This window comes from Physcomitrium patens, chromosome 17 (assembly GCF_059467195.1).
Source record: "Physcomitrium patens ecotype Gransden chromosome 17, ASM5946719v1, whole genome shotgun sequence".
NCBI lineage: Eukaryota > Viridiplantae > Streptophyta > Bryopsida > Funariales > Funariaceae > Physcomitrium > Physcomitrium patens.
The window spans coordinates 4,502,591-4,530,490 of NC_143426.1; the positions used below are offsets into that span (position 1 = coordinate 4,502,591).

At 38.0% G+C, this 27,900-nt stretch overlaps 2 protein-coding genes and 2 long non-coding RNA genes across 8 annotated transcripts; 2 read left to right on the forward strand and 2 right to left on the reverse strand.

Annotated features, from left to right (window-relative positions):
* Positions 1-1,265: 1,265 nt before the first annotated feature.
* Positions 1,266-1,789, reverse strand: LOC149987516 (uncharacterized). The gene is made up of 2 exons (XR_016498135.1): positions 1,688-1,789; positions 1,266-1,461 (listed from the first exon to the last, which is right to left on the reverse strand). It is a non-coding gene; the product is annotated as an uncharacterized LOC149987516 (long non-coding RNA).
* Positions 1,790-1,872: 83 nt separating this feature from the next.
* Positions 1,873-9,594, reverse strand: LOC112294605 (uncharacterized). 3 transcript variants are annotated; one of them, XR_002973399.3, is made up of 16 exons: positions 8,796-9,576; positions 8,327-8,420; positions 7,725-7,878; positions 7,405-7,555; positions 6,590-7,318; positions 6,005-6,393; positions 5,550-5,810; positions 4,804-5,436; positions 4,440-4,655; positions 3,919-3,991; positions 3,482-3,558; positions 3,238-3,340; positions 2,812-2,895; positions 2,587-2,688; positions 2,351-2,449; positions 1,873-2,169 (listed from the first exon to the last, which is right to left on the reverse strand). XR_002973399.3 is itself a non-coding variant. In XM_024545253.3 (16 exons), the coding sequence occupies exons 1-16, from the start codon at positions 9,493-9,495 to the stop codon at positions 2,038-2,040; spliced, it is 3,966 nt and encodes a 1,321-aa protein (XP_024401021.1). In that variant the 5' UTR covers positions 9,496-9,594; the 3' UTR covers positions 1,873-2,037. The 3 variants fall into 3 exon arrangements, 2 of the variants coding, with proteins under 2 accessions (XP_024401021.1, XP_073396493.1); XM_024545253.3 differs by having other exon boundaries at positions 3,919-3,960; positions 8,796-9,594; XM_073540392.2 differs by having other exon boundaries at positions 3,919-3,960; positions 5,550-5,788; positions 6,001-6,393; positions 8,796-9,566.
* An 8,655-nt stretch (positions 9,595-18,249) lies between these two features.
* Positions 18,250-19,978, forward strand: LOC149987517 (uncharacterized). Its single transcript, XR_016498134.1, has 2 exons — positions 18,250-19,694; positions 19,859-19,978. It is a non-coding gene; the product is annotated as an uncharacterized LOC149987517 (long non-coding RNA).
* A 1,507-nt stretch (positions 19,979-21,485) lies between these two features.
* On the forward strand, positions 21,486-27,875 carry LOC112293985 (spermidine copper dependent amine oxidase 2). 3 transcript variants are annotated; one of them, XM_024544017.3, is made up of 12 exons: positions 21,486-22,345; positions 22,850-22,962; positions 23,411-23,719; positions 23,902-24,014; positions 24,134-24,464; positions 24,662-24,877; positions 24,979-25,401; positions 25,507-25,647; positions 25,811-26,079; positions 26,245-26,326; positions 26,526-26,665; positions 27,408-27,875. In XM_024544017.3, exons 1-12 carry the CDS (start codon positions 22,072-22,074, stop codon positions 27,595-27,597), a joined length of 2,601 nt encoding a protein of 866 aa, XP_024399785.1. In that variant the 5' UTR covers positions 21,486-22,071; the 3' UTR covers positions 27,598-27,875. The 3 variants fall into 3 exon arrangements, with proteins under 3 accessions (XP_024399785.1, XP_024399786.1, XP_090100223.1); XM_024544018.3 differs by lacking the exon at positions 27,408-27,875 and adding an exon at positions 26,773-27,046 and having other exon boundaries at positions 21,487-22,345; XM_090244097.1 differs by lacking the exon at positions 21,486-22,345 and adding an exon at positions 22,358-22,557.
* Positions 27,876-27,900: the final 25 nt, after the last annotated feature.

Consider the following 27,900-nt stretch of genomic DNA (forward strand, 5'->3'; position numbering starts at 1 on the left):
TGCATAGATTGCATAAATTAGGTAAGAATACTAATCCTAATTTTAATTGCATAAATCTCAAATTGCTAATACAAACTAAAACTTTGAATATTCTTTTCAAAGTTATCTCAAATCCAATAGAAACTAGTCTTTACTTCAAAAATAAACTTAAAATTTTCTTTCTAATCTTACCTACCAATTTCCAAATGCATCTTATCTCCCCCCTCCCCTTCTTTTTTTTCCATCTTGTCCTAGACAATTGTTTTAGTAATTAGAAGTTTGATTTTGACCTTGATTTATAAACAACCATCTCATTAACAACAATCCAAAATATGATAGGGATTTTTTAACATGATTCTATCATCAATTTTATCCTATAGTGAAGTATATTAATTATTATCCTAATCTACCTCAATTTTATCATGGCCTTTCTATGCTAATAGAATTATTTTTGCAGCTAATTAGGAAAAATTGCTAATGAAATTTATTCTATCAACTATTAAAATAACAAAAAGTAAACTGAGATTCTTTCATAAAAGCTATTCTTAAATGCGTTGAGGTACATCTAATTCATCTTAGAAAAACCCTATACTTATCTTATTACATTCTAATCGACTCCAAAAAAAAACCTTAATTAATCCTTAACAATCATAAAGAAATCCTAAAGAAATCTTGACCAATTCTAAAGAAATTTTAAAAATAAATAAATAAATCTTAAATAAATCCTAAGTAAATCCTAATTGAATCTTAATCAAATCCTACAATAAATTTAAAATCTAAATTATTATTAAATTAATTATTGATCTTGATTAAAATGTTGTAAACTAAATTAACAAGAAGCACACAAAATTTGAAGGGAATTGAAATGACCAATTGAGAAAAAAAAACACCAAATTGGCTTAGGTGTCAACCATTTTCTTCTCTAGCGTTGATGTTAATCTTCAAACATTAATTGCTCCATTTTGCACCAATTACTTACTTTCAAAATTTGAAAAAATGTTCAAAATAAAACCAAATATTAGCTCAAAAAAAAAAAAAAACACCTCATTACAAGAGGCAAATTGCCCAGAATTGTGGGAATCCTTATTGACTTTAAAGATCCAATTTTTGAGACTCTATCATTCTTAAATTTTAATGAACTTTGGTCTAATTGTCTGATTAAGCTCAAATTCATACCACAAGGGGAGTTCAATTGCAGCTTCATCGAGGTGCAGCCCATGTAAGGTTCTAGCGCGCACGCACACATATACAGATATATATATATATATATATATGTATAACAACGGTTGTACGTAGGTTCCACTTAATATTTGGTGATACAGGTTTCTGTACAGGACAGCCCAATGAGCTTAACTCTGACATATAATGTAATGCAAGCGTTTCTCCAGTTCCAGAAGCTAGGACGCGGTGCAGGGCACCAACCTTGGAATATTTGTCCAGACAAAACTACATTCTTCACCGTTGATCACGTACTTGCATGCACTACCATAATTCAGCACAAATGAGTAATATCCTCAAGGCAAACTTCTGACTAAATTTACAGTAGGATCACTCTTCATGAATTCGTCAAAAAAAGATTGCATCTTCGATTATACGGAAGTCTACGTGACTGAGCTTACGGAGTGGAACAGTCAAATATCAGCACTGTTGCTTCCTACACGAGTATTTAAATTACATTCACGTCATGTTCTCGAAGTAAGAAACTAACCTTTGGATACACATGAGAGTACTTGTGCATCGCATCCTTTGCCCAATGAACAAGATAAAATATAGCGGGAGGCAATGCTGGTGGACCAATGATTTAAAATAACTGAAACACACTCCAGCCGACGCAGTTGCCACCCATGTAACCATACCAGCAATGCAGGGTGAGAATTATTTGGAACCGAACCAAACGGAAAAGATGATAATTTTAAGAATAAATTATCTTCAAATTTCTTAATCGTCTTGTTCTATCTCATTTTTAGTCGGAGCCCATGATACTTTGCAGAAGGTTCATCTATCTCAAGTCAATGTACAAACGAGCTTACAAGAGAATTAAATGCAACTGCTTCTAGCCTACTCCTGTTCGCGCTTGGATTGCCGAGCTGTCTCTATCACCTTCTGAAGAAAGCCAAGAGTTCTGGTATAAGCAGGATCGGTTCGACATATAGGCTTGCAAGAGTTGATGTGATCAGTGCCTTCCAATGACTGTCAAACAGGAACACAAATTCTTTAAAAGAGGAGGGCATGGTGTGCCATACTACTGGAAAGAATTGAAGAGTGTAATTAGATTCTGTAAGACGTATGAAAATCCAGACAGGCGCTTCAACGATGCAGGCATATAGGAAGGACGGACTGCGATAAAAAAAAAGTAGTTTCTGGGCCTTACCACCAGTTCACCAAATCCTGGGTACGCAGAATCTTTAGTTACGACTTCCATGCGGAACCCATACCCTCCATAACCTTCTATCAGAGGAGTGACTTTGGTCTGCACACAGCATCAAGGCACACTTAAGAAGAGAAAACAGTTTAAATCAGTCTTGCCCTAATTCTATGCCAATGAACCACATTTACACAAATACACAATCGAGGTCATGATAATGTAGAGATAAACCATGTGCTTACCTCATTGAAACTAAGGACATTCAAACCACGCTTGTCGTGGAGCTGCCGGATGAAACGATTTAGCTCTTCCAATTTAGGCGAACCACTCCTAAGTTCTGCTATCTATCACAGACAGAAATATTTGCAAACAATCAATACAAAGCCTAGTCAATAAATAATACGGAAAAGATACAAACCCAAGGAACAAAGGACAAAGATGGGAGAGAATGTTGGATGGGTACTTACTGATGGTGCTGGTCGGAATACTAAACCAATCCTCCATGGCACGTCAGCAAGCTTGCTTCCAAAATGAGGACAGCTGTAGAAAACCTGCTTATAAGCGAAAATACCGTTAGCAAAATCGGTTAAATAGACACTGAGTAACACTATACGTTCTTGTACAGCAATCCAGGAGATAACATGCAAATTTTCCAAATGCAGTTGAGGGTGTCATCACAGGCGCTTGCTCAGGTCAAGTTACCCAGAGAAGTACCGATCATGCACATTTAACGACAGATTATAGAACTACAATGTAGTTATGTAACTACCAAGGTCAAGTTATGCAAACTGTTACACTTTAGCTGTGCTAAAACCTTTGTGGTCGTCAAAACCTGCGCACGTAATAGCGAAGATATTGCAATAAAATTGAAACATATCAAGGGTTGAACTAACAATGCCAGACGTTTGTTCCAAAAGTTGAGCACGCTTTTCGTCATGGCGTTTGTCGTCTTGACTCGCTTGCACCAAGAGCTGCTTCACTACCAGACCACCCATGCTGCACAAGTGTCACATAGAATATCAAAATTGTAAGGACGTTAACGTACATCCATGAAAGTTTTCGACCCCAACATGTAGAACCAATTCTGACTTGTTCTACAAGGTCATGAGCCAATAGACAAAGATTTACAGACAACACCTGTGAGAGATAAAAACCACCGGTCGCTTCCCAACCCCTGCTGCAACCAGTTTATCAAGCAACATCGAGCTTACTTCCTGTATCTCAGCAAACCACACAATATCAAATTTTCTGCAATATATTGTTCATAGTGCCACATCATTAATAGCAACGGGTTCTTACTTAGCAAATCTTACCACTGCAACCAACCACATACCTACTTATTACTGGTGAAAATGGTTGAAATTAAATTATTATATTACTTTTCGCAAAATGCATCAACTATTGCACGGATTGATACTTTCACGCTTCATATGCATAATGGAATCAGTTAGTGTAGTAAACACCAAATTGAATTACAAAACATACAATATTGCTCACAGAAGATTACTACGGAAGGTAGTTGCAAAGCAAATAAAGAACGAAATTCAGTGCTGTGGATTGAACCTAGATGTTACCTGCAAGGGAAGAGTTGCTCCTGACCACTGGGTTAAGTTTGTCTGCATACAATTCATGTTGAGCGGTCAACCCCTAAAGATACAAGTAACTCAAATCGGGTTAATGAATAATCAGTACAACTTGTGCCCTTTTGCGAAGATTCTACTAACATAAACGTGGATTGAACATTACCAAATTATCCTTCCACACATAGTTTATAACACAGAATACATTGAGGTGAATCGCTGGTACCCCAAGAATAAAGCAAAATTCGATGAATGTTCTTAAATTACCAGCAGGAAAACAATATATAAAATAAATGACAACAATAAGAAGCTCTTAATTTATTTACAAAATGTCGAAACGTAGACAACGTAGAATTCCTGCAAAAACTGCCCTTGACAAGTACGTAGCCAAAGAACAGACTGTATGCTGCATTATCATGCAGATAAATAACTCATGCAATTCAACACTTAGGCAAACGTTCTCAACAACAAATTATATTTTACTCGCTAAAAGTACTACATTGTAAGGCGGTTACCTTATACTTAACTGTCAACAATCGGCAATCAGGGAGGTCCTCGGTAAGCCAGTCCTCAGGCCAACTAGTTCCTGCCTTCCCAGCATCCTCATCGATTTTTTCCACTAGTCCACTGGTAGTTGAACTCTTATTCTCGGCAATGTGCCAGGTCCTGTACGGGCCCCCCATTAAACCATGCACGAACACAACATCGAGTACAGGTTCACCATCGTCCTCCTGCGTATAGAAATAAGTTATATATGATAACATAGGAAGTTATAAAAGGAGTGTTTACTACTCATGATTAGTGTCCGTATATGCACAATTATTCTTTTTGCGGCTTCATCAAGAGACAACTCGACACACGAATGATTGGATGACTCACCCTCTCTCCGTATCTTGTATCATGCTGAAGTTCAACATGCTCATGTAGATAATTGCCACGGCTTGCGCCAACATAATCCTTGGACGATAGTGCACCCCAGTACATTGAATCAGGGTTCATCAAAAAAATGGAATCCTCATACCGTGGCCAAATTTCACCCAAACTCTCCTCAGAGACCTCAATAACACCTAAGTTAGATTGCCTCTCAGATGCGGAGGATTCTGATGTCATGTCCTCCATCATTGCCTTCGTTAGAGAGACATGATGCAGAACTGCCCGAGCGTAACTACGCACTTTGTAGTCAGAAGTATGACCTCGAGCACAAGATGCCAACCATGCACACCACTCTGGATCTTTCGCTATTGTGGCGCAAGCGGATGGGTGCAACGACAAACTAGCAAGCAGCCGCGTAGCATGCTTCTTAATATGCATGGTCATGCCAGAGATGGGTTCTACCCTCGGCGACACTGCAGGTGGTTTCTCTTGCTGTCCTGCATTTGCAGCCTGATTTGAAGCATCACGATTCAGGAAGTCCACTTCTTCCGCAGCCGCCCATTGATCGAAGTCATCACAAAGCAGAAGACGTCTCAATAGACATAGACCACCAGCTTCCAGGACTCGCCGTCTGCCACCCTGTTCAGTAAATCAGACTAAGCAGATTTTCATCAAAAATCAAAAGATAATCTAAGTCATTTGAACTAAAAACGTTCGAACGTTGCCTCAGATTTTACTTGTATTTGACAAACCTGGTCCTCCGCTATTAATTCCGTCAAGGCTTTGAGAGCTTTCAGGGTACAACTTGCTGCCTCGCGAGCTGTGACCTTTCGTGGACTTTCTTTTGTTTGACCCGCTACAGGAGAAAGGAAAAAGCCCACCATTGGCAGTTCCCGTGCGCTTTCAGCAACACCTTTCACAGATAATTCCGTGGCAGCTGAAGCTTCAGCCTCACGTGCAACCACTTTTGCAATATCCCCCGCGGCAGCTGCTGCCTGAACAACTAGTTGAGACTGCAATTTAACCACCATCATGCAACTCAACACAAGTCCATGCCTTGCACATATTACCTCTATCCAAAGTTAGATCGAAACAAAAATTGACTACTTTAAATAAAATCACACAATGTACGGAGGAGAGGAGGAAACAAATAAGTAGATAAAACAAACAAACAAAAATGAGAAAATAAATAAAGTAAAAGACATGCCTGAACAAGTAATCTTTCCTTAGCTTCGACAATTGATGCTCCTTTCGCTTTTCCAAGCTTGGGTTTGCTCTCATTTACAATATTCATAAGAAGCATAGCAAGCCAAGCCTGTGATATAGGAATCCCATCCTGTCCTAAGCTGTTCACAACACGGTTCAAGATACGGCAACCACAAGACCTCGCCAGGCTGTCTGGCTTATAAGTGCAAACCCATCTTAAGAGAATGGGCGACCACTTTTTACTCTCATCTACAGAAAGTCCAGATCTCGAACTTGTTAGGACATCAAGACTCTGGGCAATCGCCCCTTGTATGCTTTCGTCCCTTTCTGTTAACTTGGCAATTTCTCTTAGTGTTGGAAACCCTTTATCCATCGCCAAAACACGCGCACCTGCAGAATCAATACATCAGCCAAGTGATAGTACATTATCTGGTGCATAATACACTAGCACAAGAACCAATAAACTGTATGCCGCGCAGTTCACTCAGCCTTGGTTTGTAGTATGTAAACATGAAATGATAAGCATACAGTTATTAAGGTAGAGGCTCTGCACATCACCGATCAAGATTGAAGTCAGTAAACATACTCTGACACTGAGAGATGCAAGCTGCAAAAGATGTCATAGCTGAGGATGTCAATTGCATGTCTTTGTCAGTGGTAGCTTGAGCTGCCATCTCCAGAAGTGCAGAACTCCACCGAGCAGCTACTTCATGGCAGTCATTATCCATACTCTGGAGCAAGTATTTCATAGCCGTGGCACCATGCCACCTTACAGATCTCTCTGGTGCAACTACAGCAGCCAGCAAGGCGTCACCTTCCTTATCAATACTTTTGATAGTAGACCGGTTTTCATTAGACGCCTGAGCCCATGTAGCAAGAGCCCAGGCTGCCAAAGGCACCGCCACAAACCTGCCCGGAAGATCATCCCACAGACCATAGCTACTGCTCAAACTATCGCTGTGCGCCTTCCTACCAAACCCAGAAACGTTACCATTATATTCAACTCGATGGAGGTCACCATTTTGGCCATGAGACCAACCAAAATGACTTATTAGAGATTCATCCATAGGGAATACACTCGCCGTAAATGATGTCATGATTTTGTTTAAATAAGAATAAAGCGTTTGCTGGCGAATACTAGCTGCCGTCCTTTGAACACCAACAATTTCAGTTCCTCCAAGCACTCGAATCCCAATTCCTTCAATGCCACCTCTGTCGCTATCGCCTTCATCTCCATGCTCTTCTCCATCATCGACGAGCCATCCGCGTTCTACCACCTGCAAAACAGCAGCCACATCTGCTGGATCTGCTTTCCCTGTGTAAGAAAGACAGTACTTCAGAAAACTGAGCATAGTAAGCGCATTTCGCATGTACAGTGATAAGTAAATTTAATGTTTATACCTGGAAGCATTGGCCGAAAACCAGTAGCTGTATCCCCAATCTCACAACTCGTCGTAACGAGATCCATGATAGCTGCTACAAGCAGACTCTTTCCTTTGGATACACCACGCTCTTCCGGGGTACCTTCGCCTTTCCTTCCTGAACTTACGCTCTGCAAGTGCACGTTGTCAGTTGCACTTGCACAAGAAAATAACCAAAAGTGCACCTTGATAATTATTATATCTTTAGATAGTGAAGAACAAGATTAGAATCACTGATGATATTTTTTTCTTCTTGTAAAGCATAGACCTGTGGAGGAAAAGACTCGGTGCAGAACAGACCTCAACAGCATCGTTCACTTGTATAGAGGATGCAAAATGAAGCAGATAGGGCAAAGAATGTGGCCTGCCTAGCACACTCTCTGACGTATTCACATCTGACAAAAGGTACGCAAGAGCTCTTGATGCCTCTGCCTGCGTAAACTGGCAGGCTGGCCTGCGATACATAATAAAGGTCAACCTTGGTAGTTGCAGTTTACGTACTGTTAGGTTGATCGAAACTATGTATAAAAAATGTGACCAACTGAACTTGTGAAACAATTAGCTCACACGTTGATTGAATATCATTCACTATTGATAGTGTGAGAGTGATTTGCAAATTGAAGCTTATACATAAAGGAAGCCAAGCTAAGAAACACAATTGCGAAACCTAATGTAGAATCAATTAGAAAGCTCAAGAATAAATTGACATGAGAATTTAACATACGGCATAGTAAAGATTGGAAGCGATTGAAAAAATCAATCGGGTGGATGCATAAAAATTCAACCCCAAACATTCTTGGCAAAATCCTAAACTAATAAAGTCAAACGCCACACATAGCCGCGGAATGACCTTAGCTCAAAACCAAGAGATTAAAAGTGCCAAAAGTCATCGAATATCGCACCTGGAACCGCCAACTGCCTTCAATAGCCAGTCCACCACCATACCATCTCCAGATACCAGAATGGCTTTCCTCCGAGCCTCGTGCGCTGCCAAATCTATAACAACATTCCGATATCTCAGAGGCCAGATGCATTCATACCTCGGCATACTGAAATGATGACTCTGAAATAAATTTAAAATCAAAGATATTTCAGATATCCAAGCAAAATCCACTCAGCTTAGTGTTGATCATCTGTAAGCTGAATTGGTACTCTGGATCCTTGTGTGTGTTTGGAATCAGCTCCACAATAAATCTGTAGAGAATTTTTCGTAGCTACCAAGAAGTAGAATAATTGTTGGTGTTCAGGATTTGAAGCACTTGAAGACCATGAATGGCTACAACAGAACGAGGACCGCAATTGCCATTGGTGGGGAATGAGAGAGAAGAAGATTGGAATCGTTGAAAACAGAACGAGATGAAGAGGAATCACCAGCAATGAAGGACGCAACACGAGGCCGCCACCAAGTCGCCACCTCAGACGATGCATTGTCCACACTTGACAGCAAGACTGCGGCTATACATCGAGCCAGCACCCAGATTGAGGCAAACGCTTCCACGAAGTCCACTAACGAACGAACCGAGACATCTTTCACCCTCTCAGCCATCTTCATCAATTCCCGACCAATTCCAGCACTTGAACTCCATACAACTGAAAAGCCCGATTCCACCCGATGCTTGACATCCGGAAAACTGTTCAATGCATCGGGAGATGCTGCAAATATTGACAAAAGCGCAATTGTGCCCGCCCCTGCCATGAACAATGCCCCATTTTTTACTCCATACCCGTCGTCCCTTTTGAGAAGTGTTGGCAATCCTCGCCCCAACGTAGCCGCACTGTTAAGCGAATTCTCGAATTCCTTCCCCAACCCACTCTGCAGCGGTGCACTGGACGAAACGGGCGGCAGCGATGAACCCCCAGCTTCCGACGAAATCCCATACTGACTCCTCCTAAACCCTAACCCAGCCCCATCTCCCCACGCCTTACTCCGCGCACTCGCACACGAATCCCCGACAACGCCAGGACCAGTCCAACTGGGCACCCACAACGACGCAATCCGGAGATTCTCCTGCCCCCCACTCCTCCTCAACTGCACCCACAATTGACGACGCAGTCGCATGGAAGTGAGCATTTGACTACCCTTTTCTCCGTCTCCTCTACCCCTCCCCCCCACCTCTCAACCCGTCGCCACGGCCACCACTTCTCACAGCACCTAGCTTCACTCTCACCTTCCCCTCGCCCTCCCCCTCTTCCTGCACATTGCTCACTCGATTCTCCCACACCACAACACCAATCACGCCCTTCAACCTTCAACCTTCAACAGCTACACTCGAAAGCTTCTTCCTCTCATCGCACAGAAAGGTGGACCATCAGCCAATCTTCATCCCAAAAGAAGCCGAGACACAATTCCAGAACTAGACGAACACGCCGAGAGCGATCGATCGATCGACGCAGGCACATCGGAAAGAGAGACACCGAAGATAATACGGGACTGGGAATTGACACAGGGACGAATTCGTGATTGCTTCACCGCCCTGCCTCACTGCGGGGGTCCCGTTCCGGCAGTTGCTTCCGGGGGGCGAATGGCAACCGATTGGTGCCAAATCACGGAGACCAGCCATGTGTTCGAACCCTACTGGCTAAACATGGGCCGTGCCCATGTGGCAGGGCGACGCGGCATATGCTGGGAACCAAACTGAATGCCCCATTGGTTGGATGGTGCGAGGGGGGGGGGGAGTGAGTGCGAGGCAAATAGGGTGTTATTGTGCTCTTTCTTTTTGCCCTCTCTGTTCCCTATCCAGAAGCCCACCTTAGTTCCCTGTTCCCCTCCTTGAGAACCTTGTGCCCTATGAAAAAAAAGTAAAAGCGCACTGGTCCTTCCTTTCCAGCCCCGAGACATGCTTTCTGTTTCTCAATCACCACTGGACATGTCACTGGTCGTAGGGCCTTGTGAGGGGATGAATGAACGTTCTCATTATTTCATCTATATTTTACCGGAAGTCGTCCAAAAGCCCAACAATGATAAGTAATTCTCTCTTTTCAAGGCTTGGATTGTGTTGAGAATGGCTAAAAGCCTCCGTCTTTATATATGCATGTCATATATACAGGAAAATGTTGAATTTAAGAACTTTAATTTCAACTTTTTGTCAGGTTGCTACTGCAATCCTTTAAATCGAAGTGTTGTCAACTTATTCATCCAGGTTTGCTGTATTTCATCCACACAGCTTCCACTTGTCGCTCATCCGTGCTTTGCAAATCATCATCTTCTGTTCATCCATGAGCGACGCAAAACGGTGGATGGTGTCCTTTGGGATGAGGCCATCCACGTAAAGACAGAGACAAACCGGGCAGCCAAAGCAAAGGGCAGCGTGCCCGCCTCTCCCACTCAGGGGAACCCATGTTCGCCCTATGGGAACGCCTCGGAACGAATCCCTGTTCACACCGGCACCAAATGTTGAATTCACCACTATTTCGAGGTCACGTGTGAATTTGCACACGCGAACATGCTTACTTTGACCATTGTTCTTGCATATTGTATGAAAAAGTTGAATTTGTGCCATTGTCATGGAAAAGATGTACTAAATTAGATAATTTTGTTTAAAGAACTACTCCTAAAGTTTAACCACAAGAAAGCTAAAATTGTGTTAAGTCATTTAATCATGTGTCTTATGTACAGATTTATTTAGAAATGGTTGTTGCCCATAAATCAATGCTTGCATGAAAATCAACAAAGTGCAAGCCACAAAGCCACAAAGACCTCAAAGTGCAAGTAAGATTGGAGTTGCAATGAAGGAGACATCAAAATTAATAAAACACATTATAATCAATGTAATCACTGACAAAGATAGCGGAAAAAGCTTCATCATTGTGTTGTCATGTGGTAACAGAACTACATGGTCAAAAATAAAAATATAGATGTTATCATAGAAGAGCCTAGTAGAAATATGTAGTAGAAAAATAATGATAAATTATAAAAAGGTAGTAAAAATTTGATCTTAATGTTGTCTTTTATAGAATGGATAACTATTTATTTATAGAGGCATACATAAGCCAAATCAAAATAAATAAGATAAGAAATTGATATAGGCATGCTTAGGAGAGAATTAACAATAGATTAAAGCAAAACTTATCTTAAATTACAAAAACTTGATACTTGGAGAAGACCACTTGTCAACATGGGTCAAAATTAGATCCTAAGATACAAAATCGTGAATCTATAGTGACTCTAGAGTTCTTTTATCAATCAAAGAGTAGAATTTGAGAGCAAACTTAAGAAGAAATTATTAAAAGTTGGTTTCATGTGTTTTGAATTAATATTGAGATTTTGAAAGATTTTCAAAGTTAATAATATACTCAATGAATTTAGACTTTAAAAAATAAAAATAATTTTATAAATTTCAAGATTTTATGGATTTTTTAGCATGTTTATAGGTAAAAATTTGATAATTTGTATTCGTACTTGTTTTGAATATGTATGAAAAATTTGAAGTCAATTAAGCAGTTAGATTGAAGCATATGAGGATTTTTGTAGGTTATGGTGTCAAAAATTAGGATTTAAAGGACTCGTGAGGATTTCTAAGATATCTGATAATTTGCCATTGAATTAAAATACAATTTTGCTCAAAAATAGCTAACTTGATTTTTAATATTATACAAATTTTGAATTGAATAAAAAGATGAAATTAAGAGATCATGGCTTAGAAATATCAATATCAATGATGGAGAATGTAACTTGCCAATCTCCAAGCAAAATTTTAGGATTATTGTCTATTTAGTATGTACGATCATCTTTAAAAATATTTGTATTTATTATTAATTTACTATCAAGGACATGAAGATTGAAAAAAGAAATCTTCAATATACTCTTGTGTCAATGAAAACAACTTGAAAGTCATTCAAAGACGATATAATATTAAACTAGAATAGCTCTTGCAATAGACAAGAAGACTAGAAAGTCTTGAAACAAGACTAAGGACTAAAAAAGCATTAATAAGAGTGAAGAAGGCTTTATTCTTGCCTCAATGTATACTCTTAGCTAGAAGCTATATGGTAGTGTCATATAAAATCTCCAAAATGTGTTGACTTTGTAAGACATGTATCTTAACTTGCAAGGCAAGTTATATATATATATATATATATATATATATATGCCACATAATTAATATTAGTTAAAGCCTTTGATCAAATACTATATTATTTAGAAGTCTATAATATCAATAATTACTATCAAAGATAAAAATTTGGTTATTTTTTATTAATAGTATTTATTTATATACAGCATAAAATATCTTATTTTGATAAAATAATCTACAATAATGAAATAAAATCAAAAGAATTATAGATCAAAATATTTTAAATAAAATCCATTCAAAGAAAAAAAGAATATTTTTTTAAAATAGATAATTTTTAAAGACGTCAATTTAATTAATAAAGTAGAATTTTTTCTTTAAAATAAGTGTAATAAGATAAATTAATTTTTTAAAAATATTTCTATATATAATATTATTATCAATATATATATATATATATATATATATATATATATATATATATATATATATATATATATTCAATAATGTCATGCAATAAGAAAGTCATATTGTACTTAAAGTACATATAATTGTGTTTAATACTTTAAAATTATAAATTAATTTAAAATAAAAATATGTAATTATTATTTTTAATATTAAAAATAAAAAGATCTACTAATTTATTATAAAACAATATCATAGACATACATATGTTAACCAATAATTACCTATATGATTAAATAAAAGTAAGTTAGATAATATATATAGAAGCAAGAATAAAGCCTTCTTCACTCTTGTCAACTCTTTTCTAGCTTGTAGTCTAGATTTAAGAGTCTCTAGTTACTTTGCCTTTTGGCAATAGCCATTCTAGTTTCTTGTTAATATACATACTACTTTATTATTATTTGTTCATTTTTCTTTTAATACAGACTTTTCACGTTTATACATCTTCTTCCAGTTCATGTCATTAACAGATTGACAAAAGTATACTTACAATATTAGAGCTTTATCTTCTCTAAATTAAGAGTAGATTATCTTTTTTTTTTAATAAGACATAAGCGTAATAGAAGTTGCGGATTATCCTCTTCTAAACTAATATTGTTCTTAGTATCTTCTTTGTTCTCAAGTCTTGTCTTCTACTTGTTTTGAGTGATATTAGACATATATTTTTTAAATATTATCATGGCAAAGCTTGTTGAAATGAAAAGTGCAATGGTACAAGTGCAAGAGCAATTGAAGGAGTTAATACTTGCAATGTATCAACTCAATTTACTACCACAAAGGAACAAGAAGAATTGGACTTGCTTCAACATTTGCACTCAATCATGTCCCTTCTCCTACAATGGAATATCCTTTCAGTACTAGAAAACTAAGAGTTATCCTACTTGAAAAGTTTGATGGCACAAGATCTAAGTTGCGAGGATTTATTAATTAAGTATAACTTGTGATTGAACTTCAATCTCAAAGCTATCCAACTCCAAGATCACAAGTTAGATTCATTCATACACTTCTTTCAAGTTCAACATTATTGTAGTTTTCATCTTTTTTTGAACGACAAGATTCAATATTGGATAATTTAGAGGCTTTTTTAGCAAAATTCTGATCTAAGTATGAAGAACATGATACAACTCATATTGCAACCAACAAGATCTATATTTTATGATAAGACAATCAATCTGTAACATCATATGCTTTACAATTTTGACAACTTACAATTGATATTAAGTAGAATGATGTTACACTTATTAGCCAATTTTTCTATGGATTACAATATGAAGTAAAGAAATTGATGCTCAACTTATCTGATCCTCAAATATTGAGTCAAATAATTGACTTTGCTATGAAGTGTGACAATTGACTTTTTAAATTTTGATCTGAGAGTTAGACAAGTGGGTCTCAATATTATTATAATTCAATAGCAACACCAATGCCTCTTCAGCACATATATTCAGAAATAGAAGATATGCAAATTGATGTTGTATGTTTCAAAACTCTTACTGAGCAAAAAAAGACTTGTCACTATTACAAAAAATTGTACTCATATTATGAAGAACCTAAGCACACTGCTCAACATTATTTAAAGAAGCAACATTATTGAAGCAAGAGTCTACTTTGGATAGACAGAAGGTCCTTCTTTGCATTCAAGTTAGCTTCAATATGCACAAAACCTTCTTAAATTTCTTTTTGAATATTTATAAAACTATGTTTATAATAAATCAATAAACTTGAAGTTTAAAAATTCATATCCAAAGATCTAGCTATTTAAATAAGCTTAAAATTTGGGAGTATAGAACTTACACCTTTAAACATTATTACATAATTTTTCAGCTACAAATTTATTACTAATTGTATGATATCATCAAATCCTAAGCAAGTATTTTTGAAAGTCAAAACTTTAGACACCTGAGAACAAATTTTGCCATTTCTCCCAAGTTAGAATCTCAATTGATATAAAATTTTAGATATAATCTATTTATATCATAAGTAACATGTACACAAAAAATAAGCTTCAAATTTCTCTGGAAGCTCATTTTCTAGTTTAAAACCAAAACCCTCTATTTCTTTAATTTCTTCAAAACCCTGGTTACAATAGAGATCGAACTCCCATATTTCTTGCTTCTGTCTTAAAACTCCTAATATGCACAAATAAGTGATAGTAGGTATCAAGTTAATAGCCTAAGTTTAAAACAAGCATATCTCTCTAATCCGTACTCCAATTCATGTATTTTTCTACCTAAATTCATGCCAAGAAGTTCTTTTTTGTGAAAAACTCTTTTCAACTTCCAAAAAAAAAACCTCCTTCTTACTTCCAAGCTTGCCAAAAAAGTCGGCACCAAGATCTTCAAAATCTAAATAAAAAATTAATAGTTTAAAGTTAAACAAATAATAAATCTAATTCTTTAAGTTAGTACCATTAATGAAAACCAATTAATGTTATCCAAACTCTCATTTAGCCTTAATAAAAACCTAAATACAACCTCAAAATCAAAATTCTTTATACATCTATAAATATAATGCTAAATCTATTATAACAAAAGATTAGAAAGAAAGTAAAAAGAATAAAAGAAGCTTTTAAGGCTTAACCAAAGATAAAGTTAGGATTAAATATAAAATAAAATTTAGCAAAAATTTCAAAAAAGAAAAAAAAAAAATAGAAAAAACTCAAAATAAAGTTTAATAATAATGCAAGTTGAGCAATAAAATCTTTACATTAAGTTGTGTTCTATTATATTTTTTATTGGTAAATATAACATTGTCTCACTTGATATTGATTGTTAATTTTTTAAATTAAAAAATATATGTTGATTTAGATAGATTTTTTTAAGTATTTTTTTATATATATATATATATATATATATATATATATATATATAATTCATGTCACTTTTCTATACATAGGTAAATAGCAATTCTAAAATTAAATCCAAATAGTCTTTTTTTAAAGAAATTTTTTTCATTTTTATGTCTTAATGATTAAACATTCTTGATAATAGTTGAGATAGTATAAAAAAGTTGATGCATAGCGAGCATCAAATCTCTCATTTGTTCTTGAATTTTTTCTACAAAATTCTTCTAGTGATTATAAATATGTTATTAAAACTTAAAATTTTTCATTCAAAAGGAAAAAAAAACAAAAACAAACAAACAAACAAACAAACAAAAAACAAACAAAACAAAACAAAAAAAAGGTAGTATTAATATATATATATATATATATATATATATATATATCAAATAAAAGAAGAGTAAATCCAATCTCTAAAATACTTTGATCTTTTGAAGAGAAAAAGATAATCCACTTTCTATCAAGAAATATTAAATTTTAATAGTATAAGTATTAATTGTGTAAGACATCAATTTAAAAAAAAATCAAAAGATAATATACTTATGTTTCATTAAAAAATATATATATATATATATATATATATATATATATACATACATACATACATACATACATACATACATACAAGATAGAAAAAAATTATAATGGCTATCGTCAAATACATGAAAGACATTGTTAAAACTAAAGATAACATCACTCTTATCTCTATATATACTAGTTATCAAGAAGGCCATGTTAATGCTTTTCAAAGAACATAAGGATTGTGGCTAAAACATCATGTTGTAAAACACTTCTAACATATCTTTTAAAAATAAGAAACTTGTGCAATAAGTTTTAGTAGTTATATGGTGTATCTGTAGGAACATAATGATCTAAACAACATCTTAAAAACTTCTTTGAAGTGATATAATGAAGATCTATCTATTTAACTATACACCGAAAGTATATCTACAAATATAAACTAAAGATTCAAAGTCTTTAATTTTTAAATAATTACTAAATAATTTTTAAATTTTTTACTTGAATATAATGTAAAACAAGCAATAAATAAGACTACAATTAAATAATATTTTATAATTTTAAAATTTTCGTATTGATAAATAATTAGTTAAATAATTAATAAGATTATTTCATGAATTAATCACAAGTATTCAAAGATGTAAATCAAAAACTTAAAACAATATATATTTGAAATATGTTTATTATAAGTTAGATTACAAAAATGTAGTATAATTAACTAATTAAACATATTTTCTGAAAATTTAAAAACAAAATTTTATTTAAACGAATCTCTTTTTGTGCTAAGAGATTGACTAATTAAATTACTTAATAAATAAAAAATTATTTTTTCAAATAAATAATTGAATGTTAAACATAAAAATAAATACTTTCAGAAATACTTATTGTAATTTAAAAGTGGTATTGTATTAATTTAAAAGTGATATTGTATTAATATAAAATTACAAAAAAAACACCCAAAATCAAACGATATTGCTAAATAGACACTCTATTTTTACTAGATGGATATTCTTATATGCCACACAAACTTACATATCCATATTAATATCAATGTCATATCATTATACGTGTAATTCATGATCTTATCTCCGTCCTAATAACTATGGAAAGATATTTAATTTTTTATATTTTATTTATTATGATATGTATTTAGGCTTCATTTTAAAACATATGTATTAAGTGTAAATATTGATTTGAATAATTTTACTAATACCTTTAAACACAAAATTATAAAAATAAAAATAAAAAATTACTAATATTATCTCTTATTTTCTATGATATGTATCCACAATTATTATACACATAGTTATATATATGCAAGGATTTGTGGGACATGGGTTGTCCACTTAATGGATACCAAAATAAAATAATAATCAATTTTACAAGAAAAAAAATCCAAACTATGACACATATTTATAAATAAATTAAATTAAAACACAATATAAATATCATACAATGGATAAATAAAATTTAATATTAACAAAATTTGGTATAATTTTATTATTAATTAGTTTTATTAAAATGATACATACTATTAGTAAGTGTTTTTAATGGACATTGGAATCCACGAAATAATAATAATAATAATAGCGACTTCACACGTCAATAGATGTATTCCGTTAATACAAGGTACGGAACCTACAAACTTTGATGAACCTACAAAATAACACCGTTCACACCGAAGACGAAACCCCACAGCTGGGTGTGCAATCCCTCGCGGCCTAGTGGCACCACCCCATTGGACGAAACCCACCTTCCAATGACGTCATAACTCATCCACAAGGCGATGATGACGCGGGGCTTACCGGCGCCGCCAGGTGGCAACATATGACAGTCAGCCCCATCCCTGCGGGGTGAGGACCGTCGGTGACGTCATCCAGTGGAGCAATCCTCACGTTGAAAGTGTGCCATTTTCGCGGAAGGTGTCCAAATTGGCCATGTGGATGGAAGCGTCGGTTGGATTGGGTTTTGGTGCTCATGTCCCCCTAGACATGAGGCAATTACATGAACCACCAAACTCCATGTCTTTCTTTCTTTCTTTCCTTCCCTCTTGTCCTAAGAAATTATAGTGAGAAACACACATAACAATTTATTTATTTTATTTATTTATTTTTGAATGGTAATCGTATTATTGTTTTTGTAATTTTGGTTTTCATCATAAAGTCAATAAATTCGTACTTCTAGATTCTATGTATAATACAATGTAGACCTTACATTTCATGTGGAGATATCATGAAGTTTTTGGATCTTGAGGAATATACAAAAGCCTTGGACAATTTTTAAAAAATTAAAAATTAAAAAAATTGTAGTTTGAGTGGAAAACTTGAATTAAATCATTACATTGTGATCATACTTGTATTGCACAAGTGGCATTTGTAAAACAAACAAATATTGGAAGAAAAATATGCAAACGAAATGGATTTCAAAATTACCTCTTGATTCCATGAAAAATCTTTATAAATTCTTAAAGATTCTATGACTGTTTCATGCTTCATGAATAATTGTATTATACAAGAATCTCTAATTCAAAATTAGCAATGTGTTTTAGATGTTTTTTTTGAAAATTCATGCTCAAAATATGATTCAACAAAATTCACTTTACATTCTATATTATTTGTATTTTAATGATTTTAACATATATAATCTTTATCACAATCAAATACAGGGGAAAATCATTTGAGAGAAATGTGTATCTGTGTTTATTTATGCAATGTAAAAATTCAAAATACTATTTTAAACCTATATCAATTGGTCTTTAGATTTTGCTCTGCACCAGAAAAATACAAAAATTTGATTCAAGATCTCAGATGGTCACCTAAATAATCGATTATTAAAAATCACTACAAGAGTGATAGATTCTAATTAAAATGTTATCATTAAATTAAATTATACTTAATTGCTCAGCATAACATGACCATTTTGAAAGTATAGTTTCTGCTGTAATACAAAATTAGACATCACATTTTCACACACAATGTGTGTGTGCGTTACTATCCCCCCCCCCCGTTTGATTTCATTTCCTTGTTTTTGCTAGTTTATTTCTATTTTCATATGACAATTAAAAAGGATTATTTTAATAATGCTACATGCAACAAACCACTGAGGATCACATAATCACCATTAATTGAGGGAAAAAAAAACCCGAAAAACCCAAAAAACTAAAAAAATAAATGAAAATCAAACATAAAAATAGCAACTACCTGATGTTAATAAAAGTACCCATTTTTGTTACAAGGGGTTAATTTCAAGAACCAGGAAGGAAAAACATGAAACAAAAAGAAGAAGAAGAAGAAGAAGAAGGAGCGTAAGAAGAAAGCTGCAAATTAGGGTTAATATTAGAAATATGCAAATTCCATCCTGGTTTCTGGCCCCCACAATCACACACACACACACACATATATATATATATATATAGATATTGAAAACGCAGGATTGGTGAGTGAGATATAGCACCTGCTCTGTATTACTATCTTAGATTTACATGTTATATATATTATTTATTTAGTTTATTTTTATTTCCTGTATACTTAGAAACAAATATAAATCGAAAATTGAATGGCTGATGCTCCTTCCCTTGCTTGTCCTCCTGTTTGGTTCAGATCTGATTCCATTTTATTTAAAAATCAGTGAAATCACAACAATTAAAGTATAAGCTTTGATATCAAGGATCTACTTTTTTCAAAATAGCATATGTTTTCTGGCAGTGGGGAAATAAAAAGGGCTGAACCCTTGGAATACACATATGTACACACATGTGTGTATAATTAAATGAAGGATTAATCAAGGCTTGAAAAATCCATGTTGCAATGTACTTCTTGCATTATTTATTTATTTAATTTCTAAGAAAATTTGCATCTAAATTCATTTGGCAATGATATTGTAAAAAAAATGCAACATTGATAACAGAAAAGATGTACCTTTTCTACCAGCACAACCAGAACTTTCACGACATCCATGTTTCAATCCATTAAAATACTTAAAGTTCAAGTTGTATGTATATATATATATATATGTGTGTGTGTGTGCACAGGAATGTTTGCACAGAAAACATGTATTATTAGGAGCTTTTATTTTGATGATACATCAAAGACATCATTTTGATAAAAACAAAAATCAGGATTTGAAATATATCATAATAAAACACACTTTAGTTGTTAACATTTTATTGTTGTAATGTTGCTTCTAATAATTGACTGTAGAGAATATGCACAAGTAGAACATTCTAAAAATACATGAACTAATCCATAAAACTGGCACAACATTCTTGCACCTTCACAACATAATGATAAACATTCAAATTTTCAGTGCATGTGTTTTTATTTAAAACAATCTCAATAAATCCTTTGAAACATTTTCTATGTGCTCTCAAAAGTATAATTTCAATAATTGAAACCTACTTTGTTGTGATCCTACTATCAATATAATATTAAAAGAGACACAACATCCACATAGATTGAATACCCTTCAGAACAACAGCATGAATAGGCAAGAACTAGATGCTCATATCATATCATAAGATATGCAGGAGAGAAGAGACTCAGAGGAGATCATAGGAAGATGCAAAGGAAACAAATAAGAAAAAAAAAACCCACTTATTCATAGACTATGCAAAAGCCCAAATATAGAAACCCTAAAAAAAGCCCTAATGCTCCATGCAGTTATCTCATCGCACACAAAGGTCTATTTTGGGGAGGAATAGTTGTTGGATCCCTACCATCAGTGGTGGGCACTCAAAACAATCCCCCCCCCCCCCAAATTTGAATTGTCTGTGCATTTGGGGTCATCCTTGCATGAGCAAAAAAGTGGGCAAATGTGAATATCCTACCACGATTCTCACCCTGCCCACAATTCTTACTTGTTCAAACAATACAGTAACGAAAATAAGAAATAAGAAATAAAAATTAAAATCCGGGGGATGTCAATCATGCATGCAGTGGAATGAGGTGGTGGAGAGGAGAAGCCATAGAGTCATGCGTCCTTTTCGGGAAGCATGCTTTTACGTTTACCGTTTGCTTTAATTGTTTTACGTTTACCAAGTGCGGGTAAAAATATTTGCTGACGGGACAGAGGCGCGAAAGACGCGAGCACGCGCATAGGGAGGGGGCAGTGGGAATGGGGGACACCCGGGACAACGGGAGGGGGCGGGGGCTGGAAACTGGGCCGGCCGACCCGGGCTTGGCGGCGCGGGTGTGATTTGGGCCTCTGCCCCAGGGGGCCTGGCTGGGCAACAATCACGAACACAAAGCCAAAACTCGCAGCCTCTCTGCCTGCGCTCCGTCTCGCCCCGCGTCTCGCAGCAGCAGCAGCAACTGCTTCTCCTCCTCCTCATCATTTGCTATGTATACTCGCGCATGACCAGTCTCTCGTTAGCTTCACGGATTGCAAGGCTCGCATGACCGTCTCTCTCACACTTCCGGATTGCCTGTTTTGACCCAGAGCTTTGTTGCCTTGAGCGGGTTTTCGTTTCGGTTGGGTGGGGGTTTTGGAGGAGGTGGTGACTGCGGGAAGGAATTTTTTGTTTTAGATGCCAGGTCCTGGATTTTGCGATGGGAGAAGGCATTCTGAGAGCGGTGGTGTGAATCTGAGGTGTGGTGGATTGGCAGTAGTGGTGGTGGAGGGAGTGAGAGGTGGAGTCAAGGAGTAGAGAGTGTGGGAAAGAGGACGTGAAGAGGTGCGGGTGGTGGTGGTGTAGCAGGGAGAGGAGGAGAGGTTGCGGAAGAGGGTGGAAGGAGGAGGTGTGCTGTATGTCTGATAGCGGAGCAGGAGTGGGGAAGGAGACGGTAGGAGGAGGGGCGCTTTCTAAACCCTGTCAATGGACCCACGTGAGGGCGCGCAGACGCTTTGCTGCCATGCGTCGGCGGAATCATCCGGAGGTGGAGCAGCAGCGGGGAAGGGTGCAGAGATGCGGGGGAGTGGGGGAAACGCTGGATCGTTGGAGCCCGCGCCTGCGTCCGGTGAGGTAGACATGCTCGGAGACAGTCACGCGCATGTCGAACACCAGCCGGAGCTTCACCGCCCCAACTCCAAGGCCGGTGTCCCATTTGGATCACTGGATTCTGCCTCAGCTGTTACCAGCACTGTCAAAGGTGGTGATGCTCGAAGATTTGCACTCTTTTTCGTGTAGAATTTTACACTGTTGTGACGTTCTGGCTCACAATTCCTGTGGACTCGGTGGAGATTTCGGGGTTAGCCTTTTCGATGCATCGCCCTGCTTCTCTGCCGGGCGCCACAGATCCCCACTCTACAACCGAGTAGAGGAGGATCTTAGGTGTTGTCATCCACTCCTGGTCTACATATCGTAAGCGCTCTTGCTGAAATCTAGATCAGAATTACGACGTTTTCTCGACCAATCCAGAGAGTTTGTTGTTGTTGTTGTTGTTGTTGTTGTTGCTGCTGCTGCTTCTTGTCGTCTCAGTGCCTGGTTTACAAATTTCTTAAGCTGTCATGTCTTTATCGTAATTACCTTCATCTCGAGTGCATTCCGCTTGTTTCTAGAATATTCCACCAGTAGAAGCAACGTTGGTTCGAGATGGGGACGTTGTCAACCCATAGTTTGCCTCTCACCGGACCTGGTTTAAATTGCATGGCAGGACCTGGAATACCAGTTCTTCGCTCGCAGTCAGCGCACCCTCTCGATCCGTTGACTCCGACGGAGATTGCCGTAGCCATAGCCACAGTGAGGGCGGCCGGTGCCACTCCAGAAGTAAGTCCACTCCCTCGCACACACTTGTCTTTCAGTACCTTCTTGTGCATGATTATAGTTGTCACGTTGTCACCATTTTTCCCGCAATGCAATGCCGCGGCGGTGAGACACGCCGATGTACGTGCATGGGCCACCTTCGTTGATTCCATTATCCTGTGGGATTCACCACGCCAGTAACGGATAGTTGTCTCGGAAACCCGCATGCCATGCATGGCGGATCTTTCGAGGCGATACATGAACGGATCGTGCCCCCCACCAATTTTCTGTTGGGTTTTTAATTCCGTAGTCTACAGGAGGCAGACGTTGACATGTTTTCAGTTTTTTGAAACTTAAATTTTCACTTCCTCTTCCCTTCGCTCTGGTGTTGTCATGCACTGCAATCGTGCACGAGGATGTTCTCTTGGAGTGGGTCCACGATGAATGAGCGGATTGTACGCATGTAATGCAGGTGCGTGATGGAATGAGGTTTGTGGAAGTCGTTTTGAACGAGCCTGATAAGAACGTTGTCGCTCTGGCCGATGCATACTTCTTCCCTCCTTATCAGCCGACGCTGTATCGTCCGAAAGCCAAAGGAGGCGCCATGTATCCTCTCCAACTGCCCCCTCGGCAGGCCAGATTGGTGGTGTATAACAAGAGAACCAATGAGACTAGTATCTGGGTGGTGGAGCTCAGTGAAGTGCACGCCACCGCTCGCGGTGGTCATCACCGTGGCAAGGTGTTCTCGTCGGTGAATGTGCCGGATGTCCAGCCGCCCATGGTAACTATAACCTTTTCACAGCATCCGACTTTGCGGTCGAGGTGAACCATTCCTCTCAGCTTTTATTTCCAAATGAATATCGTCACATGAGATGGTAATCGCGGAGGTTTTAAGCATTCATCGAGAATTCCGTGTACTCGCCTCAAATACTGCAACTGATTAATGTGCGGTGCGGAGTCCAGGATGCCATGGAGTATGCGGAATGTGAGGCTTTAGTGAAGGAGTATCCTCCCTTCGTTGAAGCCATGAAAAAGCGCGGAATCGAAGACATGGACCTTGTCATGGTGGACCCTTGGTAAGCATCTTCTACTTCGAACCGACCGAGTTTTCAGAAAACCCTAATGATTTATTCGACTTTGAGTGTTTGCGAAAAATTGGCAATGAGCCTAACATTCGAAATGCTGGTGTCTGCAGGTGTGTAGGTTATTACGGCGAAGAAGACTCTCCAAGTCGTCGACTGGGCAGGCCGTTAATTTTTTGTCGAACCGAAAGTGATTGTCCTCTTGAGAATGGTTACGCGCGCCCTGTGGAGGGCATCCACGTATTGGTAGACATGCGACACATGCAGGTCATTGAGTTTGAGGATCGTAATTTCGTGCCACTCCCGCCTCCTGACCCTTTACGTAACTACACCGCTGCCTCCTCTCGCGGCGGAGTTGATCGGACTGATATCAAGCCCTTGCTAATCACTCAGCCGGAAGGACCCAGCTTTCGAGTAAATGGTTATGCAGTGGAGTGGCAAAAGGTTGTCCCGACTCATCACGCACATTTCCACCGCTTTTTTGCTGCCAAGAAATCATTGATTTGCCACTTGATGTCGTATTCCATGGCTACAGGAAATGACTTCTGATCTGGCACCGTGTCCAAGTTGTCGATAGATTATTTTATTCCAAGAGCTTAGTTGCATGCGTCTGAGACTTGCAACTGGTTTTGTGTAAGCAGTGGAACTTTCGCGTGGGCTTCACACCTCGAGAAGGATTGGTTATCCACACAGTCGCGTATGACGACGGCAGTCGCGGCAGGCGGTCGGTGGCACATCGCTTAAGCTTTGTGGAGATGGTTGTGCCCTATGGAGATCCACATGATCCACATTATCGCAAGAATGCTTTTGACGCCGGAGAAGATGGTCTCGGCAGGAATGCTCACTCTCTGAAGCGGGTGAGTGGTTTTGACGTAGTTGAGGCTTTAATTTACAGGGTTTAATGACTACTCTTGCGAACATTACTAATTTATGACGCGCTACCTCTGAGCTTCTGCAGGGTTGTGATTGTCTCGGCCACATTAAGTACTTCGACGCTCACTTCACAAATTTTCTGGGAGGTGTGGAGACAATAGAGAATTGTGTATGTATGCACGAGGAAGACCATGGCATACTTTGGAAGCATCAGGATTGGCGAACTGGGATGACCGAAGTGCGGCGATCACGACGGCTCACAGTGTCCTTCTTTTGTACTGTGGCGAATTATGAGTATGGGTTCTTCTGGCACTTTTACCAGGATGGGCACATTGAGGCTGAGGTGAAGCTCACGGGTATTTTGAGTTTAGGTGCGTTGAAGGCCGATGAGAATCGTAGACAGGGCACTGTCATTGCGCCTGGGTTGTATGCCCCTGTGCACCAACACTTCTTTGTGGCGCGCCTTGACATGTCGGTTGATTGTAATCCTGGTGAAAGATTGAACCAGGTATGTTTCCAGTATTGTTTTTGCCAGTTTCCTGCCATCTCAAATCTGGCGGACACGTAACATGTCCTGCGAGGGTGCTAATAACCTGGCCGATCGTATCCACAGGTCGTAGAAGTAAACATGAAGGTTGAGGACCCTGGACCTGAGAATCCTCACAACAACGCGTTCTATGCTGAGGAGACGCTTCTGAGTTCCGAGCTGCATGCGCAGCGTGACTGCAATGCATTAACTCATCGCCACTGGATTGTAAGATCGTGTCAGCTGAAGTTTCATTTTGGTTCCACTGACATCTTTAGCCAAGTTTTAAAGTTGCTCCCAGGATTAATGGTGCTGAATGCTTTTGGGAGCTTTTTGATTGATACCTAATCATATTTGCTAGAGTTCTAACTAACAAGTTACCATTGTGCAGGTACGAAATACTAGGACATTCAATCGAACAGGCCAGCTGACTGGTTACAAACTCATGCCAGGGCGTAATTGTCTGCCTCTAGCTGGGCCAGATGCTAAGTTCTTGCGCCGCGCTGCGTTTCTAAATCACAATCTCTGGGTTACGGAGTATAAACGTGATGAATGCTTTCCAGGTGGGGAGTTCCCAAACCAAAATCCTCGTGTTGGGGAAGGGCTACCGACTTGGGTGAAGCAGGATCGCAAGCTGGAGGAGACGGATGTTGTGCTTTGGTAATCCCCTGACTTGACATTTAATTTGTCATATTGACACCCTTGCAAAGCAGGGATGTTACAATATCGTACGTAAATGTCTTCAGAGGATTTCGAGTGATTCTTGTATGTCTACGTAAATCATGCTTTATTTAGCTAGATCTAAGGGCTCGGTTATGCTTGCAGGTATGTCTTTGGTGTGACGCACGTCCCTCGTCTTGAAGATTGGCCTGTCATGCCTGTGGAGCACGTTGGCTTCAAACTTCTGGTATTCCTCTAACCTGCGCTTCGAGGCTTAAATACAGTTGATTCAGCATCCTCTACATTCTTAAATACAGTTCTTAGTTCTGTGATTCTTCGAGTTTACTCATCCAGTTCGGGTTATTCAGTGCATGCTGATCACTAAAATTATCCATAGCTCACAGCGTTATGTCTTGTACTGACTTGATGGTATTGACGTGTTGCAGCCCCATGGATTTTTTAACTGTTCCCCGGCCGTTGATGTGCCACCGAGTGAGGCAACTATTGCGGAAGATGGTATCAAGGAAGCGCCTGCGAAAGGAGTAGGACCGACAGATTCCATACAACCGACGCTGCTATCGAAGCTGTAGGATCTGGAACCATGTACTAAGGGATTCTCATTCGCCGTTGAGCCGTCCACATAGATTGCTCTTTGCTCATGATTTATTGGCCTTTTATTGTCTGAATGTGCAGAATCACAATTACGATTTCATCGGGTTTCCGACCCCTTGCCTCTGAGATGATGCCTGCAATTCATGAGTGCTGCAACTGTAACTTGTAAGGAAGGCAAAATGTTTAGACGCTATAATACTGCCCTAGATTCACTACATTTAGAATTAGTCTAGTAGGGTCACTACACCAATGGTTAAATTGCAGCCTGTTCCTAAAGCAACTTTTCCTGCATATTCCTGTACAAAGTGAGACGCAACAACTGAGTAAATTGGTGTTCCCTCCTCTTTGGCCATAAGGGCTGCACCTTTTTTTTTTTTTTTTTTTTTTTTTTTTCTCGTTCTAGTTTTTGTCCAAATTTTCTTCAATCACACCTCGCCACTGGCACGACATGTGAACTGGAGTACGTCTCCAAGAAAGAAATTCGACCCAAAATTCTCATGCTCAAATTCTCAATACCTCTGCAGTCCGTAACTGAAGCGTAGAAAAAAAACTGATGACACAGCAGGGATATTGTCCAAAAACCGCAATTTGCTGTGTACCGCTGATTCAACAGTGGCGATCGAATTCGGCCAAGTCACGCGTCAATGACGTGCACGGGAAGTGTTGTAGAGGTGCTTCACAGTGTTGACATGCACACTCGGATGGTGCTTGCGCAGGGGCATAGAAAGGATGAGAGTGTGGCCGTCAGGTTCACGACGCATTGCGGTGGCTTTACGTAGCTCGCAGCAGCAGCAGCAACATGCCTACAGCCCGGAAGTTTTTGTGTGCTGCAAAACGGCCGAATTTAGGGCTTCCTCGTTGCTGCTTGGAGCTGATATTACGAGATCAGTCCCAATTCTAGAGTGAAAGTTTGATCAGGAAGTACATGTAAGTGGTGAAACCAATAACTGAATATAGAAAATTATTGAGGAGTAGCAGGGAGCCATGACACTGCACTGTTTTCATGATTTGCAAGAGAATATGGAATCTTACAAAAAGAGTTATTCAAGTATCAGTCCAAATCCGTTCTAGAGTTTAGGGTTTAACATTTGGAGGTTGTGGGTTTGCTAGAAGTCTGAATATTATAAAGGATGAATATTTGTATTATATGTTCATTTAAATAAAGAGTTTGCATAAATATATACACTTTTTAGCATGCTTGTAGTTTGA

Excerpts from the sequence above, each read along its gene's own strand:
- LOC112294605 (XM_024545253.3), bottom strand. The coding sequence starts at position 9,495 with ATGCTCACTTCCATGCGACTGCGTCGTCAATTGTGGGTGCAGTTGAGG. Across the intron at positions 3,341-3,481 it reads GTGGTTTTTATCTCTCACAG|CATGGGTGGTCTGGTAGTGA; the intron begins GTGTTGTCTGTA and ends ACACTTGTGCAG. Across the intron at positions 2,450-2,586 it reads ATGTCCTTAGTTTCAATGAG|ACCAAAGTCACTCCTCTGAT; the intron begins GTAAGCACATGG and ends TGCTGTGTGCAG.
- LOC112293985 (XM_024544017.3), top strand. The coding sequence starts at position 22,072 with ATGGACCCACGTGAGGGCGCGCAGACGCTTTGCTGCCATGCGTCGGCG. Across the intron at positions 23,720-23,901 it reads CGGATGTCCAGCCGCCCATG|GATGCCATGGAGTATGCGGA; the intron begins GTAACTATAACC and ends TGCGGAGTCCAG. Across the intron at positions 25,402-25,506 it reads CTGGTGAAAGATTGAACCAG|GTCGTAGAAGTAAACATGAA; the intron begins GTATGTTTCCAG and ends TCGTATCCACAG.